The sequence below is a fragment of the Apodemus sylvaticus genome, chromosome 6, assembly GCF_947179515.1.
Source record: "Apodemus sylvaticus chromosome 6, mApoSyl1.1, whole genome shotgun sequence".
NCBI lineage: Eukaryota > Metazoa > Chordata > Mammalia > Rodentia > Muridae > Apodemus > Apodemus sylvaticus.
In genome coordinates this window covers 46,924,488-46,943,218 of record NC_067477.1, presented here as the reverse complement: position 1 = coordinate 46,943,218, position 18,731 = coordinate 46,924,488, and the positions used below count along the sequence as shown (strand labels likewise).

General features: G+C 41.8%; 1 protein-coding gene across 4 annotated transcripts in view; it reads right to left on the bottom strand.

Annotated features, from left to right (window-relative positions):
* The window catches only part of Ppp2r5e (protein phosphatase 2 regulatory subunit B'epsilon), a 139,807-nt gene that overhangs the window by 16,352 nt on the left and 104,724 nt on the right, over positions 1-18,731 (bottom strand). For all 4 annotated transcript variants that reach the window (XM_052185655.1, XM_052185653.1, XM_052185656.1 and 1 more), the window contains 3 exons: positions 2,968-3,098; positions 2,749-2,808; positions 1,743-1,851 (listed from right to left, as the gene is read on the bottom strand). In XM_052185655.1, coding sequence (XP_052041615.1) covers positions 1,743-1,851; positions 2,749-2,808; positions 2,968-3,098 — 300 coding nt within the window. The remainder of the gene's footprint in view (positions 1-1,742; positions 1,852-2,748; positions 2,809-2,967; positions 3,099-18,731) is intronic.

The window sequence follows — 18,731 nt, the reverse complement described above, 5'->3', positions numbered from 1 at the left end:
TCAGCTTCCTAAGTAGCCGAGACTGCAGCTATGTTTTCAAGTCAGTGACAAAGTAACAAGGCTCCAGAGGAATTTTGTTCTTAAAGAACACTGAGACTAGATTTCAAAGGCTACTGAAAGGCACGGCAGCCTGAAAAGACCTCGGACAACCACATTTGGGCTAGCCCTCGTGCTCTGGGCTTCAGCTTCTAGGGGAAGCAGGCATTCTGTGAAAACCCAGGCAAGTGCCTATGGAGGAACCTGAAAATGAGGCTTCCTGAAGAGATCAAAGGTTACACTTGCCAAAGTCAGAATCTGGGAGTCTTCCCAGTCTCAACAGGAATGCTTTCAAATAACCATGAAATGCTATTTCCCGCTGTACAAACTAAAGAAGTTTTCTAAAGGGCTAGGAAAAAGATTCCTGAACAGGAAACCTAGCCTCTTAAAAAAGCCAAAATTTTGACACTGTGCTAAATCTGGAGCATATGGACTAATTCTTTCCTCAAAATACAGTTTCACATTTAAGACGGAACACTGCTTAGACAAATGTGTTACATTTAATGCACACTCAAAAGAGAAGGGAGCCAGAGTTTAAGAAGACTGAACTTACAAACACCACTCCCCCAATCATGCCTTCCAGCGGCATGCTTACCATGCAGCGAGCACAGTACTCAGCACAGAAGTTACAGGGGGAGGGCACAGGATCTCATTAGCAGCACTACTTCTTTTAGGCATGCGTCTGTTCTCAGACTACATGCTACACAGCCAAGGCGATCCTTCTGCCTCAACCTGTTAGGTGCTGAGATGACAGCTGCAGGTGGCCACACCCCAAGAGATCTGATTTTTAAGTAATGAGGGGATTATAAAAAGGACGAACGATGTGAATAGCGATAGGTTTGAGTCCTTCCGGAAGAGTGCAGTGCTGCGATGAAGCAGAAGGGGGCAGAGGGGAGCTGACGCCCAGGGCCAAGTATTCAAGAGTGTTCAGCTCTTGGGAGGGCCTGAAGACGCCGCCCAGCACTCTCAGAGGCTTTACACTTACATGCACCCTATTATGTGCAGTCTCTGCTACGGAATAACACAGAGCAAAGCCTGGTCCGGCCTTTAAAACAATCCCATGATTCTACTGTGTGGGGAAAAGGCAGACTTTCACTTTTTTCAGGAGTATTTTTAAGCTTTAACACACCTTTACTTTAAAAAAAAAAGAAAGAAAGAAAAAAGAAAAGAAAAAGAAAAATATCCTAAGAATCAGGAAGCCCACAACCTTTTCATTTTGTTTCAGAAGATGTATTTTTTAAAAACTAGGTGTGGTGGCTCACACCCTGGAATCCCAGCACTTGGCAGGAAGAAGCAGAAGACAGCAATTTTTTTTTTAATTTATTGATATATTTATTTACATTTCAAATGATTTCCCCTTTTCTGGACCCCCACTCCCATCAGTCCCATCAGTCCCCTTCCCTCCCCGTTTTCCCACCCAACCCTTCCCACTTCCCTGTTCTGATTTTGCTCTATACTGCTTCACTGAGTCTTCCCAGAACAAGGGGCCACTCCTCCGTTCTTCTTGTATCTCATTTGATGTGTGGATTATGTTTGGGGTATTCCAGTTTTCTAGGTTAATATCCACTTATTAATGAGTGCATACCATGATTCACCTTTTGAGTCTGGGTTACCTCACTTAGTATGATGTTCTCTAGCAAATTTACAGTCAATCCTGACCATAGGGGAGAGTTTATATCAAAAAAAGTTTGATTTGAAAGCTCTACCTGGGCGTGGAAGAGAGATAAACTCCGGACAGTATGCAGAGGGATCAGCACCTTCACCAGGAACTGTTTGTGCTCCGCCTTAAGTGGTAAAGCGAAGCCATTGATAATACTGGGGAAAGAAGAGGGAGGGTCAGCAGTGTTAGCCCACACCAGGAGCCCAGACAAGCTCTTGTTAGAGCTGTCTAACTATTAATTTATATTTGTCCAAAACACACAGCCAACCTCGCCCACCAAGGACATTCGACACTTTTTTAGTTACTTCAACAGAGATCATTTATTAAGCAGGAATTTTAACAGAAGTAAATCTGATTATGAACATCCAGCAAACAGGCAGATGGCGCCCCACAGTTTCTTATCAAACCCAAGTTTTGCCCTCTGTTCCTCTGTTCAGCCGCCCACCCTACTGCTAACTTCCTCTTACAGCAGAGCTGTCCATGTCCCATCACCTTGCTCACCTGCTCTTTCAACCCCCTTGCCATCCCTGACACCATTTCTCTTCATTCCTGAAACCTCTGCCAGCCTTGGGAGGTCACTGAGGAAGCAGGGAGATCCCAGCTTTTTCTCCTCTTATTAGAAGGAAAAACCAAGAAATCCTCTGCCCAGCTCCAGCCACTGCTTGGCTGCATCTCTGCGGGCAGCAGCTGCCCACAGCTCCACACCTGGCTATGCAGTCTTATTCACTTCAAGCCTGCTTTCAGCACACATGAGAAAGGACAGGTGGCCTGCATGTTAAGCCTTTGCTGTCACTGGCCTGACACCCAATCAGACTCCATCACTGAGTGAGCTGTGAGCCCCTTCAGGTCATTGTAGGGGAGTTAGCAGTATGTAATTATGGAACAAAGAGCAAAGTTAGCCCTTTAGAGTCACCTGGGAAACAGGCTAAGTGCAGTGAGGGACCCGGGTACACGGAGCAAGAGCTCCGGGTCAGCCAGCACTGCCTTCTGCCCCTGGACGGGACCTGCAGAGGAGGCTCACCAGAAACCAGCAGTTAAGAGCAAATATTTACCTTCCTAATATTTCCAGCAGTTCAGCTACACCATTGAAGTGCTCTGTTTCATAAACAAACCTGAGAGGAGAAAGAAGAGAGAAGAAGGGGGTAGGGGGGCAAAGGAATAGGGAAGGGGAGAAGAAGAAGTCAGCACTTTATCTTCAGCTGCTGAAGGGTTACTTAATGCTTTTGCAAAAACATCAACTTTACTCTCTTGCTTGCTCACCATCAACTCACCTTAGAAAAATATTGTTAATTTGTTTTCGGATAAATGCTCTAAGCCCGAGAAACTTGCCATAAATCCTGTGCAAGACTGTTTTTAAATAGTCCCGTTCTCGAGGGTCTTCGCTGTCAAACAGCTCCAAAAGCTGTAACAGCAGAATACAAGGCTGTCAGAGACAGTTTAGTAAAGGATTTGGAAAATTGTATTATTATTTACAATTCCTTCCTTCTCTCTTCAGAAAGCTACTAAATAAAAGTTACACCCAACACAGCAGTAGTCTTTGGGGAAGTCAGCTACACTGAGAAAAAGGTTTTAAATCCAGAGAAAAGATCACATGGCAATAACAGCCACTCACAAGATCATGTGACCAACAGCACATTTTCTAAGCACTCTGCACAGGTCAGTCCTTCTGTGAAGTAGTTTTATCCTTGTCTTGCAGAATGAGCACACTAGAGCCCACAAAGCTTAAGTAACTTACTGGATGTCAACCACTGTATGTCACCAACTCCACAAACAGAAACATTAATTCAAGTTAAGCCCCTCAGCTATACTAGAAGGCCCAAGAAGATGAAACAACCGAACCCAAAGTAGACACAAATTCCCAATGACCTCAGCAATGCTGCTAGTCTGAGCTGTTACACGAGTGTGCTCAGAGTGGAAGTCGGAACAAAGTAAACATGTACTATGTCATGCTGTGCGAATGACAAGATTTAGGTTTGGATCATTTACAATTTTAGCCACAGAATTCTGATAACATGGTCCCAAGTCTTATGCCATAAGAGAAAACAAGCCGGGTGGTGGCGGCGCACGCCTGTAATCCCAGCACTTGGGAGGCAGAGGCAGGAGGATTTCTGAGTTCGAGGACAGCCTGGTCTACAGAGTGAGTTCCAGGACAGCCAGGGCTATACAGAGAAACCCTGGGGGGGGGGGGGAGAGAGAGAGAGAGAGAGAGAGAGAGAGAGAGAGAGAGAGAGAGAGAGAGAGAGAGAGAGAGAGAGAGAGAGAGAGAGAGAGAGAGAGAGAGAACAAGTTCAGTCTGAAGTGAATGAAGTGGCAGGGGCCACTTTGGATTCAATCTAATTCCTGTAAGAAATCCCAAGGTTCTTGTTTTGTAACACTTGTTGAAGAGATGGGAATACAGCTCAATGACAGAGTTCACTCTCTCTCACTTTCTCTCTCTCTCAATCTTTTCCTCTCTCTCTCCCTCCCTCCTTCCCTCTCTCTGTCCATGTATATATGTGCACACACACACACACACACACACACACATTATATACAGATATATATGATTATAGGCATTATAATCCCAGCACTCAGGAAGTTGAGACTAAAAGACCTTGGAGTTCAAGCTAAATTAAGACCTGGTTATCAAGCAATCAACAACAACAAAATCAGTTGGTTCTAAAATTTATAAAAGTCACCTTAGAAGGGCCAAAGCACTTTTGGTAGTAAGAGGACTCCCGATCTCAGTTTTAAAATTCAATAGAAAGCTACGGTAAACAAGAGTATGCCACTGACACGTGATGGACATGTAAGTCAGCATGACAGAGTGGAGTCCACAAAACACTTTCAAATCCATGCTCAACTGGCTCCAAGGATGCCAAGACACTTCCTTACAAGAAGAAGGTCTCCAAGCGGAAGTGCTGGGCCAAGCAGAAAGACACATAAAATGCTAAGTCAGACCTCAAGCTCATAGTGCAAATTCAAATGGACTCAAAATGGATAATCAACCTAAAGAAAAGAAAAATGATAAAGAAAACATAAGAATAAACTTCACATCTCCAAGTCAAGTGATTTTTTAAAACTCTGACAAAAAAATGAACAAAACAAAATAAACTGCACTGAAAACATTGGGGAAGGTTATACAGTCCTGTAAGTATGCTTAAAATTACTCAGCTGGAAGGCTGGGGAGGTGAGAGCCCATATAGAAAGCTGGGTGGAGCATGCTTACGATCTCAGCAGGGGGCGGAGGAGACAGCCAGACCCACGGTGCTCACTGGCCAGGCAACCAGTAAGCCCCAGGCCAGTGACAGGCACTGTCCCCAACAAAGGTGAACAGCACCCAAGGAATGAACGATCCCCAGCCTCCACATGCACACGCGGACATGTGTGCACACACCTGAACCCCATACATACATTTAGATATAGAGATACAGACTACTGAATTGTAAACTTCAAAAGGGTGACTTTATGTTACATAAATTATAATTAACAAATCTGCTATTTTGTAAAAATGATACTGGGAAAATTTCTCAGAGTGAAGAACAATAACAATTACAATAAAATAAGCCAACTCAGCAAGCAAATAAAAGCTGCCCACCTTCATTCTCACAAAAGGCTATACATGTGTGTGTTTATGCACACATGATTCTACAGATTTATATATGAGTCCAAGCGATGGAGCTGAGCCTGACAACAACACGTGGGCAGTAATCAAATGGACATCATTTTGTTTCATATTTTTGTTTGAGGAAAGACAGTTCTGGACAAAATGTATTAACTAAAATATGGCAGGAAGTAAAAATTAAAGAAAAGCCTCGACAGGGAACCAGTGCACAAGTTTGGCTTCACAATGCTCGCATTCATCATCTGTTCTGTTTGTTCTAAGTTGAGTGTTTTGAGTAAATATTTATTGGTGTATATTGAGGGGCTACCCAGTGGGCAAGGAGGTGCCAGGGATACGGTGATGTGCAAGTCAGATATACTCTGCTTTCACAGTCTAATCTAATGGATAAACATAAACAAAGAGCACAAGTATTTCAAGATGTTGTACAGATGTGTAATGGAGCTATCGACTCCACTTGGAAGAAGGATAGTAATAGAGAAGGCTTCCAGGGAAAATGATACACGTGGTGACACCCACCCACCCACACACACACACTACACTGCACACACTATATACTAAACACACACACACACACACACATACACACAAACACAAACTGGGACAAGTGTTTATATTTATCAGCTTTTTGCCACTATATAACAAACTACTTATGAAAAAGAATGATTTGTTTTTAATCTCAGCTTTAAAGGCTGACTGTCCAAATGTCATTGCATACATAACTCCACAGCAAGGGTGACCCTAGACACACCTGATAAGGGAGTGATCAATTATATAACAACAAGGAAGTGAGTACAACTCCAACCAGGAACTAGAGAGAGCCCCACCAAGAGTGTGCCCCAATGTCTAAGGGACCCCTGCTTGTCTCCACTCTTAAAGGTTCCTCATCATTTCTCCAAACGATCACCTTGACTACCAAGTGTCCAGATGCAAAAGACCCTTGGTGGCGGCAGGTGGATGGGTTGGGGATTTGTCACTTAAATCAAACCCAAACTAGTATAATGTTCCCAAGGAATATGGAATAGGCAAGACAGCAGCCTGAGAGATGACCCTTAGCAATAACTGTCACATTTCTGCCTATTTATCAGTAAAATAAACAAGTATGTACTGAGATCTTTCCTCGTGCCATAGATGTCCTTGCTGCTGGGCACACAGAGTGCTGAACAAACTCCCAGCTAACTATGGGAGGCAATCAGCAAGTTAACAATTTACTTATACAGGTAAGCATTCTACTTAGAAAAAAAAGGCATGTGGCTTTAACAGGCCAGAGAGGAGAGGGAGGGTATGTGTGCTTCAGACAGACTCATTATTTATCTCTTTTTGTAAGAGATACTCAAAATTACACAAGACATCTAGCCCGTCTACTGCATTCCAGTCCTTGTCTATGGCAATTATTAACCATTTTAAGTTCTATTTTTAATTGGGTTTCTACTTCAAGTGCAAGAGCTTACTGAATAATGTACAACTAACTTAAGAGGAGGTTTGTGGAGTAGAATGTTAGTAAAACTTGAATCAACTGGGCTTCTGTAGTGCTAATCTGAAGTTTAACAGCTATACAATTAAACAGAACGTTAACTAAATATTTCATTAGGTTTTCAAAACAAACAAACAAACAACAAGAACAAAAAGCTGCCTTAGTGAGACCTTTGCAATGTCCTCTGCAACAAAGAAAGATAGCTCGGATGCTCAGCTGCTCCCTGCTGGCCTGGACACCACACTTCTGACAACATTATGGTGGGACTGGCAAAAACAAAGGGACAATGGCATATAGGTCAAAGGGGAGAAGCAGGATGAGTTTTAATTGCCACAACAATTCTCCACATCCATAGATTATGTCATCCACATACCACAAGCAAACTGTCAAAGAAAACCTGGAGTTTACAAATTGATTTACATTGTTAACATCCTGAATCCAACGTTAAAAAAGAAAGAAAGAAAGAAAGAAACCTCCTTGAGTCTAACAGAGGTAAATCTTGTTAGGATTTAGAATGAAATATAAACATCCACCACACACTCCCACCCCCTACCTTACCTACCATACCCCCAGCCCTCTGCAGAGGGGCCTGGAGAACAGAGCAGACTGTCAGGCTTTGTGTGGGTTTTCCAATTTGGAAAATGGACAAAAAGTAGCAACCCAGTGTCCTCTCGAGCTCCTTCTGCTAAGAGTTTTCCCATCCTCCCAGCAGGGAGGAAGGCTAACAAGGTGCCAGTTCCCCCCAGAGAAGCTTCGGAGGCTTAAGAATGAAGGCATGAGCTCTTTATGTATTTTGGATATTAGCCCTCTATCGGATGTGGGATTAGTGAAGATTTTTTTCCCAATCTATAGGTTGTCGATTTGTCTTATTGATTATGTCCTTTGCCTTACAGAAGCTTTCCAGTTTCATGAGGTCCCATTTATCAATTCTTGATCTTAGAGCATGAGCCATTGGAGTTCTGTTTAGGTCATTTCCACCTATGTCAATGAGTTTAAAGCTCTTTCCCACTTTCTCTTCTATTAGATTCAGTGTATCTGGTTTTATGTTGAGGTCCTTGATCCACTTGGACTTGAGTTTTGTGCAAAGTGACCAAAATACCAAACAACCCAATCAAAAAATGGGATATAGAACTAAACCGAGATTTCACAGTCTTGAATGTCTGAGAAGCATATAAAGAAATGTTCAAAGTCCTTATTGATCAGAGAAATGCAAATCAAAATGACCCTGAGATTCCACCTTACAACAATCAGAATGGCTAAGATCAAAACCTCAGGTGACAACACATGTTGGAGAGGATGTGGAAAAAGAGGGAACACTCCTCCATTGCTAGTGGGATTGTAAACTGATACAATCACTCTGGAAATCAATCTGGAGGTTCCTCTGAAAATTGGAAATAGATTTACTGACAATTTAGTGAAGACACTCTTTGGAATGTATAACAATAAATAAATGAATGAATGAATGAATGAATGAATGAATAAATAAATAAATAAATAAATAAATAAATAAATAAATAAATAAATGTTAAAAATAGAAAAAAAAAGAAAAGAAAAGAAAAAATAATGAAGGCATGAGCTAGATTTGATGGCCCAGGAATGAGAAGCACCCACAAGAGCAGCTTCAAAGTTTGTATCGTCAATACCCTTTGCACCCCTGTGCATTTCAGTGTTCTAAAGAGTTACGGTCTAAGGCCAGAGAACATGACAAGTGTCCAGTCTCAGATATCAAATACTGCTATACTCGGATCCTGAGGAAAGGCCTATAGGCACAATAATAATCTAGGGGTTCTCAGTGGGCTAGCAGGGTCCTGCTCAGTTACCCTACTGGCCCACTACCTGCCAAGTACCGCAGCTGGACTCCAGCATGTACACATGCACACAACACAGGAGCACAAGCATTAAGTGGGTCTAGGGAGATGAGCAGGTAAGGATGGTTACTATGAAGAACCAGTAGACAGTCTACCAAATGAGCAACTCCATAGCAAAAAGATGAATACAAGGAGTAGGGAAACTTGGAAAAAAAACAAACAACTCAACATTCTTAGAGTTCCAACTCTATTAGGTCCCTGAAACAAACGAGAAGACGCTGTAACAGATGATAATCACAAAATTTTTGTAAAAGAGCTTTTGAAGTCAAAATGAGAAGAAAATACACATCTTGGCAGAAGGACCACAACATCCGGTGGCAAAACTTGCAGCTTGCCAGTCAGCAGAGGCACGTGGAGCAAGAACAGCTGAACACAGGGCCAGAAGCAGGGCAGAGAGGAGGAGGCACCAACCAGCCAATCCAGAAAGACAGGAAAACAACACAAAGAAGGCAAATTATCTGAGAAAGAACTCAGTGCAATTTTCCCAAGGCACTGTGAGGTGGGGGAAGGCATGTGTCCCTCTATAAATATAGCTCATGCACAAGAAATGAAGGTCTCAAAAGCTTCCAGATCTCTAAAAAAGACAATGTATTATACTATGCTCGTATTTTCAATACTACCTGGAAGCCATAAGTCAATGAAGCAATTCCTTAAATACCTCAGGATAGATTACCAAAACAATGTATGTGAGTAGTTAATATATGTGCAAATGTATGTAAATAGTAAAAAATGTTATCAGACAAGTCATCTCTGAGAATTTGCATCTTGTTCATGCTTTCCTATGAAACATCAAGAGATAAGGTAGCAAATGAGAGAAAGAGAGGTGGACAAATGCATGTTCCAAAGAAAGGCAAAAGGAGCTCTCAGGACGAGCCTGGCCAGAGCTGGGAAAGCAGCCAGTAAAGATCAGAACAGGAGGAGCAGGCTGCAAGCAAGGACTCCAAAGAGAAAGGGACAACAGACAGACTGGCATGGGCATGCGTGTGTGCCTGTGTGTGTATGTCTGTGTCTGTATGCGTGTGCTCATATGTGCCTGTGTGTATGTGCACACACATGCACATGTGTGCATAAGTCTTTGTGTGTGCATAAGTCTTTGTGTGTGCATAAGTAAGAGAGTGTGTGAGTATATGTGAGTGTGTGTGTGTGTGTGTGTGTGTGTGTGTGTGTATCCCCTTGGAGAATTAGGGGAGGAACAACTGACCAACAGAGGAAAGAACCAGGTGAAACATATGGCAATTGTTAACTTTGGGGATAAAAAAGCACCATGCTGGAAGAGAGATGATTTTCTCTCCGAGGGGAGCAATCATGCTTTGCTGAAGACCATACATTCAAGAATTTGTGGGCAGCACAAATTGGTCTTTATGGGTAAAAAGGTGGGGCAGGCTAGAGAAATAGCTTAGTAGCTAAGGCCCTGCACTCCTCTAGAGAGCAGAAGTTCGATTCTAATATCCAAATAGTACAGCCTAGGTCCTCTACTGCCTGCGCATGTGCCCACAAACATATTCACATGCTTATACAAATATATGTAAAGAAATAATAAAATAAATCTGTATTTTAAATTTATTTTAAATATTTCTTAGAAGAATATAAAGTTGGGTGGGCGGGAAAGGGATCTGAGAGGAAATAGCATAGGAATATGATCAAAGCACAAACAAAATTCACAACAAACTAATAACATTTTTAAAAAGGAACACAAGCTGGCTGTAACAGTACAGGCCTTTAATCCCAGCATTCGGGAGGCAGAGACAGAGGATCTACATAGTGGGTTCCAAGCCATATATACAGGCCTCTATAAGGAGACCTGTCTAAAAAAAAAAAAGTTAACCTAATCCTAAAACAAACACAACAAATTATTCCATAATAAAAGAAAGGCAGTTACAGTACCTGAAGTATAAACATGAGCACACGCAGTCATACAAATACAAACAGTATGCTGTGATTTAACTATATTTTATGTCACACCTACAGTGAACCCAGGAGAGGAAAAACATACATGTTTCTCCATATAAAGCAGTATATTTGAGAACAGCAGAAATTTTCGAGAAATCTAAGTGTAATGGTATATGTTTTATAATTCCAGCACTTGGAAGGTAAAGCCAAGAAGACCCAAGGTCAAGGGAAAAGGTGAGAGGGGGTGGGGTGGTTGTTGTGGTAAGTTAGTTGCAGGCGAGATGGCTCAGTGGGTAAACCAGGCGCTTGTTGTCAAGCCTACACGCCTGAACCCAATCCCCAGGATCTATCTGGAAGAAAGGAGAGAACTAATTCCTGCAAGTTATCCTCTGACTACCATGCACCACGTATGTAGACACAAATTAAGTGTTTTGTAAGCATTATTTTACAAAAGAAATGATCAAGCAGATAATGGGTGCTCTAAATGTCTTCATCCAAACTGACACTGCACTACAATTCAAGCTCCGTGTTTCTGGCCATGCTGGCAACAGCTGTTCTGAAATGAAAAGCCAAGTCCCCTGGAAGTCCCTGGACAGCGCGATGCACATGAGACCCACAAGCATTTCACAGCTAGCTCTATCAACAAGCCAAGGTCATCCTCCATCACGGTCTGTCAGTTCTTTTCTATATACCCTCCAAACATCGTGCGTCTTGCCTTAGCACGTGTGTCTGTCTCAGCTGACTTCACTCTGCCTATCAGCTGGAGTCTGGGGAAGCAGCAGGAAACTGCAGCACACCACTGGAAGTTTTCTGGGGTGTTTCTCTCTAGGGAGCCCTGACAGATGCAGCTCAACTATGCGGTGGAAAGCAGAACAAATACACATACGCGTTAGCACAAAATCCTTCATCACGTGTCCTTTCACATGCTTGCTTCAGCAGAACATCCTTCCTCCTGTGTCTGCCTCAGCTAAATGTTCCTTCACTTGTTTGTCCCAGCAAAGCACCATCCAAATGACTTTGCAAAAAACCCTTAAGTTTCCTCTTCAAGTGTGGGTTCTAGGAATCATCAGGCTTGATAGCAAACCCTTCTAGAGGTCTGGACTTAAATGTTGGACTAAAGATGAGGAGGAAAGGAGGCGTTCTGTGAGCTGGTGAGGCTAACACCCCAGGTAGAAACAAATTTTCTAGTTTTATTTGCTGTAGCTTCTGGGAGACAAACGTACACACTCTGAGATATTCAGGGAACTTGTTTGGAAAAATATCTTTGCGTTAGAGTGGAAATTCAAAGTCTCAAGGACCTTACTTCAGACAAGAAGCTAAAAGTCATTCACAGCTGAATTTGGGCCATGTCCAATTTCATCTTGAGGCTTTAAATACATAACATCGAAAGATGACTTTTGAGGTCAAACTTAATGATTTGTATAATTTGCATAATAATAATGCCACTTCGGTCTAAATATAACTGCAAATGTGAAGTACAAATTACTAAATAGCTATCTCCAGCAGTAGGTATGGTATGTTATAGGGATTCTTGACTTGTGTCTCTTAGCAACCACTGACTTTCAGATTTAGAGAGCAGTTGAAGGCAATCTTTAGAAACATGCTGCTGAAGAGCCACAGTGATTCACCCAAAGCAACAATCCAAGGTTGGCAATCAGCCTGTTTCTAAAAGGAGGGGCGGAATGGCAGTCAGAAGAAACCATTTCCCAAGACCCTGTAAGCAAAGAAAATGATTTTTATTGATAACAAACATTGTTCCATAAGCTGAGGCAGGCCTGCAGGTTACATAAATCTAAAAGCTACACTGCCACATATATAGTGTGCTACACAGTAGCTATCTAACAAAGATTACATGATTACATCTTAAAAATGATAGTGGTTCTGTAAATTTCAACTTCATAAAAATTACAATGTTGCTCAATTAGGGCAGTCAGAATTTTCCTGGATGATTAACAAGGCCCTTCAAATGGAAACACTCAAAAACTCTGGAACCAAACCCAACAAGACAGGTTGTTCTGTATGGAAATCCGTTCATAATCCAGACCTTCAGTTTTTCTTTAAAGGCCCAAGGATCCCAGACACGTGGCTTGCTCACTGTCTGGCCTAGATGATGCAGACTAGTGGGAGTGGACAGAACAGAAGATAAAGAATTTAGAGATAAAGGAAACACACATGACATCTAAACGAAGAAAAGATAAGCTATCTAAGCCACAGGGTACCCAAGAAATTTAGAGTAGAAGTCAGATGTCAAATAATCCTAAGATGCTTGGAAATAACAAGCCAATAATGGATAACTTCGCAACCTGAGGCCACAAATGGAAATACAATATAAACTGCTATCAAAATGAAAGTTGCTCTTCAGTTGGGAGCTTCAGTTATTACATCCTGACATTACGAGGGACCTGCTGACTACTGTGGATATCTGACAGCTACTTTCCAGATGAAGAAAGTAATAGACAGCACAGTACTGCAACTTGACCCAGGCCAGACAGTGCACAGTAGTAGAGCTTGGTGACATGTGCACCTCTTCTCAGCACTCAGGAGGCAAAGGCAGGAGGATAGTCACAGGACTGAGGGCGCCCTGGTCTATCCAGCAAGTCCCAGGCCAAGCAGGGTAACATGGTGACAAGTCAGCCTGAACTCAAACCAGCTCTACGCTTAACCACCTACCCACTCTGCTTCATAGCAGGGAAGAAGTCAAGTACTCAACAGGTACTGGAGACACCACAGAAAGCAAGCTCCAGGTTTTAAAGGGGCATACCCAGATGCTGAAAGGAAGGAAATACAGTGAATATAAGATGACTATAAAAATATAGTTTCAGGAAGGCTCATGTGCAAATAACCTGTGGTTTATAAAGAATGTGGAGAAAATGAGACTGTGCTTGCAGCAGAGACCTCTTGTTATGTTTGTTATAGCATGTATAGTTCTTTTAAATCAACACAGGTAGACAGATCCAAAACAGAAAAAAAAGACAATCGCATCCTCTCCACAATTACCAACGACCTGATATTTCCTTCCAGAACTATTAATGTGTATATAGTCTAAACATGCCCTCAAACTCATGTTTTGGAAACCTGTTTTCCAATCCCACAGAGGTGGAACTATTCGGGAGGTGTTCGGGTCACAACAGTACTCACAAATGGAGTCCCACCACGATAAGAAAGTGACTTCAGGAGCACCCCATTTGCACCTGGTACCTTGTACCCTTGCAACGAGAGCACAGCGACAGGATGCTCGCCAGATGTCAGCACAAGGATTTTGGACTGTCTGATTTCCAGAGTTGTGAGAAGGGAGTTTCTGCTCTTTAGAAATTGCCCAGTTTCAGGTAAAGCAGTTTCAGCCTGAACCACATATCTGCTCTCAGTTTTGCACCATGATCCAAAAACAGTAAGGGAAAAATTCCAGAAATAATTTCAAAGCTTTAAATAGTTGTTCTGAGTACCACGAGAAAGCCTCAGTATCCCTCTGCATCCTACTCAAACATGAATCACCTGTATCCATGCTGGGCCACCCAGTGGCCATCTCTGTGTGGCAGTACTTGGATACAGCAGGAGTCATGCTGCCTATGACTTCAAGATCCACTACGAGCTTGAAGCACATCTCTCAAATAAAGGAGAGAAGATCTACAGAATGAACTAAGACAAAAACACAGATATGTCTTTCCTCTAAAACAACAGATCCAGACTCAAAAGCTAAAGGACTCTATAAGGTGCATGTACCACTTCAAAACAGATCATAGGTACAACTGTTGTAATTCTTTTTACTAGCTAATGAATGTTTTACACATGAATGTCTATAGTTTCTCCAATCAACTCCTGATGAAGACATATTTTTTCCTAATCTTGTAATCATAAACATTGAAACATTTGGTATCTTTGTAGGAACATTTGGTCATATCGCATGAAACTGCTGGGTCAGCACTTGACAGAATACTATGAGATCTCCTCTTCAGAACTGACCACTTTAATGAACAGATGCCACATGTACTTGTCTATCAGTTACAGGCACATATCTTCTGATGGGCTTTGACTTACTCAGAAAAGTCCCCTTTACCCAAGTCTCTGTTATAACCCTTCTCTTGTCCCAACACCACAATTTAAATTAATGTACCTTAATAGACTCCTTTTTTCTTGCAGTACTGAGAATCATTTAATTATGTAAAGTACCCTATTAGATATCTTTCTCAAAAATGTATCCCATGAACTATAAAGATTCTAAATTTTTAAAAAAACAGAATTTTAATTAGAACTATATATTAGCTGGGCTTCATGGTGCATGCCTTTAGTTCCACACTCAGGAAGCAGAGGCAGGTGAATCTCTGAGTTAGAGGCCAGCCTGGTCTACAGAGTGAGTTCTAAGACAACCAAGACTACACAGAGAAACCCTGTCTCAAAGGGGAGAAAAAAACAAAACAAAGAACTATACTAAATATACAAATGAACTCAGAGATTATATAAATATATTTATGATGGCAAATTTACTTTAACCTAACAATATATTGCATTCCAACATTCACTCAATGCTCTGTAAAATTTAACTGTTAAGTTTCACATATATTTAAATTTTTGTTTAAAAACTAGGAATACAGTTAAGCAGTAAAACATATGCTTAGCCTATATAAGGCCTTGGGTTAAACTCAGCACTAAAAGAGTACTCCAAAGGATGAAAATATTTTTAATTAGTATCAGGACCAAGCAGACACTGTGAGAAGAAAAGGGTCTGAAAGGGTGAGCATCTAATAACAGTGAGACTCCCAGACAGAGCTCGCAAGAGACCCGTACAAGTCATTTCATAAGAAGCAGTCTCAGAAGCAGCAACAATAATGTGCCTTACATTGAAGGTAAGAACTCTGTGTAGCCACACTTCCAAATAAACAAAGCAGCTCAAGCAGCTGCACTTGGGCTGTGTCTCTTGTTTAGCCCACTACTAGCCTGCGGATGCTGCCATCTACATGGTGTGAACGAGCAGGCCCAAGCTTAGGAACCGAATAAATATCAACACTCCTGGCAGCCATGCTGCGAGCATGCACAAGAGTCCCTCCTCAGGTCTACAGCACATTACAGTGCAGCCTCCTTCAGACCACTATAGCATGGGAAAGCAGCTCCATTCTTAGTCTGTTTTGTATTCACTGATGGGAAGAGAGCCAGGAAAAGAAAAAGTAAAGAATTGCATTTAGTTGCAACAAAAAAACAAGTATAAATGTTGTGGCTAGAATAAGTTTTAACTTAGTATCCCTGTTGAAATCACCAAAAATATTTGAGATAATAAAGCATCTTTGAGTATGAGGACTTCCCAACCGAAGGCACAAAGCACAGAAGGGTTAGACATTGTCTGTTGTGAGGAAAGTAAGCAGGGACAGAGGAGGGTGGAGAAGAGATAGTCATCACAGCGGGACGTGCCTGCAAGCTGAGGGGCAGCCAGGGCACACAGAGGGAGCTGTGGTCGGATGGGGTGACAGCCAGTATCAGAGGGAGCTTCTTAAGCCCCAAGCTTATGTACCCAGCAGAGCCCAAGCTGCGAACAAATCACCAAAGGGCTCAGAAATTGACAGATGAAAGGTGTGCTTCCGCAGACTGCATAAAAACCAAGGAGATCAGATCAGCATGGCAAAGGCCAGAAAAAGGAAGTGGCCCAATCCTACCAGATACTGATAGAGTCACTATTTGTACTTCATCTTTTTGTCTAGGAAATAACCCTGGGATGGTTGACCAGCCCACAGTTTGTAAGAGCAGCCCTACAAGTTCACTATTTTATGCCGTGTGGCTGAAGAACAGTACTTCACTGACCCAACCCCCACTTTCCTGAGACAGTCTCTCCTTGTATATTACTTTTCTGTTGTTATGACAAAATAACATGACTAAAAGCACCTTGTAGATAAAAGAGTTTGTTCTGGTTCTGGTTCTGGTTCTGGTTCCAAAGGGATAAGAGTCCATAACAGCAAGGAGAGGTGTGACCACAAGTGCAGGCAGGGAAGCAGACGCACGAAGCCGAGGGATCATATCCAAAACTACAAGCAAGAAGGAACTGGAAATTGGGGAGGCTATAAATCTCAAAGCCTGCCCCTGGTAGCCTACTTCTCCCAGCAAAGCCACACCTCCCAAAGATCCCCAAATTCCTCCACCAACCGGGAATCAAGTGTTCAAGTATCAGAGGCTATGGGGGACATTTCTCTTTCAAACCACCTTACCTAAGCCTGTAAAGACCTCCCGAGGGCTGAAGCTGCAGCTCTGTGGCACTTCTTTAAATGATAACGTTACACAGCTCAAGAAAGAGGGGAGTGCTGTAAGCACAGGCATCCAGCCAGTCTCTCTGCTGGCATCCTACATCCTAAACAACACTGATTTTCAATCATTACTGATGCATGAACCTGCTACAAGAGGCCACTTCCAAAAACCAGTTACAGGCCTCTACCAGTCATGACAAATATTACAATCCTAATCAATGACTTAAATGAGGTCAAAGTCAAGTGTATTTAAGATGGTCACAAATGACATATAGATACAAGGCTGTGGATAAAATGATAACAATAAAGATCCATAAATGTCTCCAAACTAAAGAGAGATGATACTCCAGGTTTCATAATTAGATTGTAAGCTATATAACAAGGACAAAAAAAAAAAGGCTTTACAGCAACATGCATAATCTATTTAAAGTCAGTCAACACCAGAAGTTCAACATAAGTGAACAAAATCATCCAACTTCAAGAAAAGTTATGGAAATTCCCCCCCTTAAGAAATCAGAGTCACACAAGGAAATGGAACACCCAGCTGAACTGGCCTGATCAAGCTCCAGACACAGTGTTCACAGGTTTCTTTCATTCTTGAAGACAAAAGGATTTCTATAATCTATTAAAGGATTCAAACTTTGACAAATGAGAAAAGGTTGACAGAATTGATGACTCAATCCACGATATAGAACACAATAACAGCTGTAAGTCAATGCACAGGACCCACCAATGCAGTGCCAGTGGATTCTATGTGCTCAGAGAAACAGTAGCCTGCCTGTGCAACCAGAGACAGAGGTATACACACATCTCAGAGCATTCACGAGTACCCATAAGGCCTCAGCTCTCAGCAGCCTACCTCCTGGTACTCTGTAGGATTGGATTCTAAGATCCTGCTACACTTTGAACAAAATATTGGCTGTGGCACAACTAGGAGATCCTGAATTCTGAATGTAATCTAATTAGGGCAGGCTATGAGCTCACTATGAAAGTTAGTAACTTTTACGCTGTAAAGGCATATGAGATCAGCTATCTGCCATAATTTAAGTTCTGCTTATATGAACATCTCGGTGAAAAAGGAAGATGTAGTTGACACTTTCAAGATGTAAGATGAGAAACCAGAAAAACAGATTCTCTAGGATGCCCCAAATAGATAGAAATAATGTCTGCAAGAAAATGTTAAAGTGTTAAATTGGGCTGGGTGGTGGTGGCACATGCCTGTAATCCCAGCACTCTGGGAGGCAGAGGCAGGCGGATTTCTGAGTTCGAGGCCAGCCTGGTCTACAGAGTGAGTTCCAGGACAGCCAGGGCTATACAGAGAAACCCTGTCTCGAAAAAACCAAATCCAAAAACCAAAAATAAAATAAAAATAAAATAAAATAAAGTGTTAAATTGAGTCATTTCCCAGCAGTCCTCACACTGTGATTACCTGTGCTCTGCACCCACAAGCATGCCTGCTCATTTTTAATAGATATAACCTTAAGTACTTTAAGAAACACTTTCCTAGATAGTAAGTTTTTAAGCAATATAGAGATTCACACACTGGACCTGAAAGATAGCTTAGCAGTAAAGGTGCTTGTTGTCAAGCCTGAGGAGCTGAGTTCAAATCACAGAACCCACATGGCAAAGAGAGAAATGTCTCCACAGGACTTGTCCTTTAACTGCACCACTAGAGTTGTGACCACGTGCATGCCCATACAAATGCACATACACACAAAATAAATAAATGTAATTCTTAAAGGTTTGTACACACTAGTCATATAAATGAAATTCTTCTATAATTAAAATTTTTAAAAAGAAAATGTTGAAAGATTTAGGAATAGACATTCCTGATGTTTAGCATAGAACTAAATTCCACCACAATTTTTAAAGGTAATGTCACTTTTAATGGGCAATAACAGAAACTACCTCACGTAAACATATTTACTTAGGAGGCAACACAATCTCACCAGCAAGATTTCTGTTGTTTTTAACAATA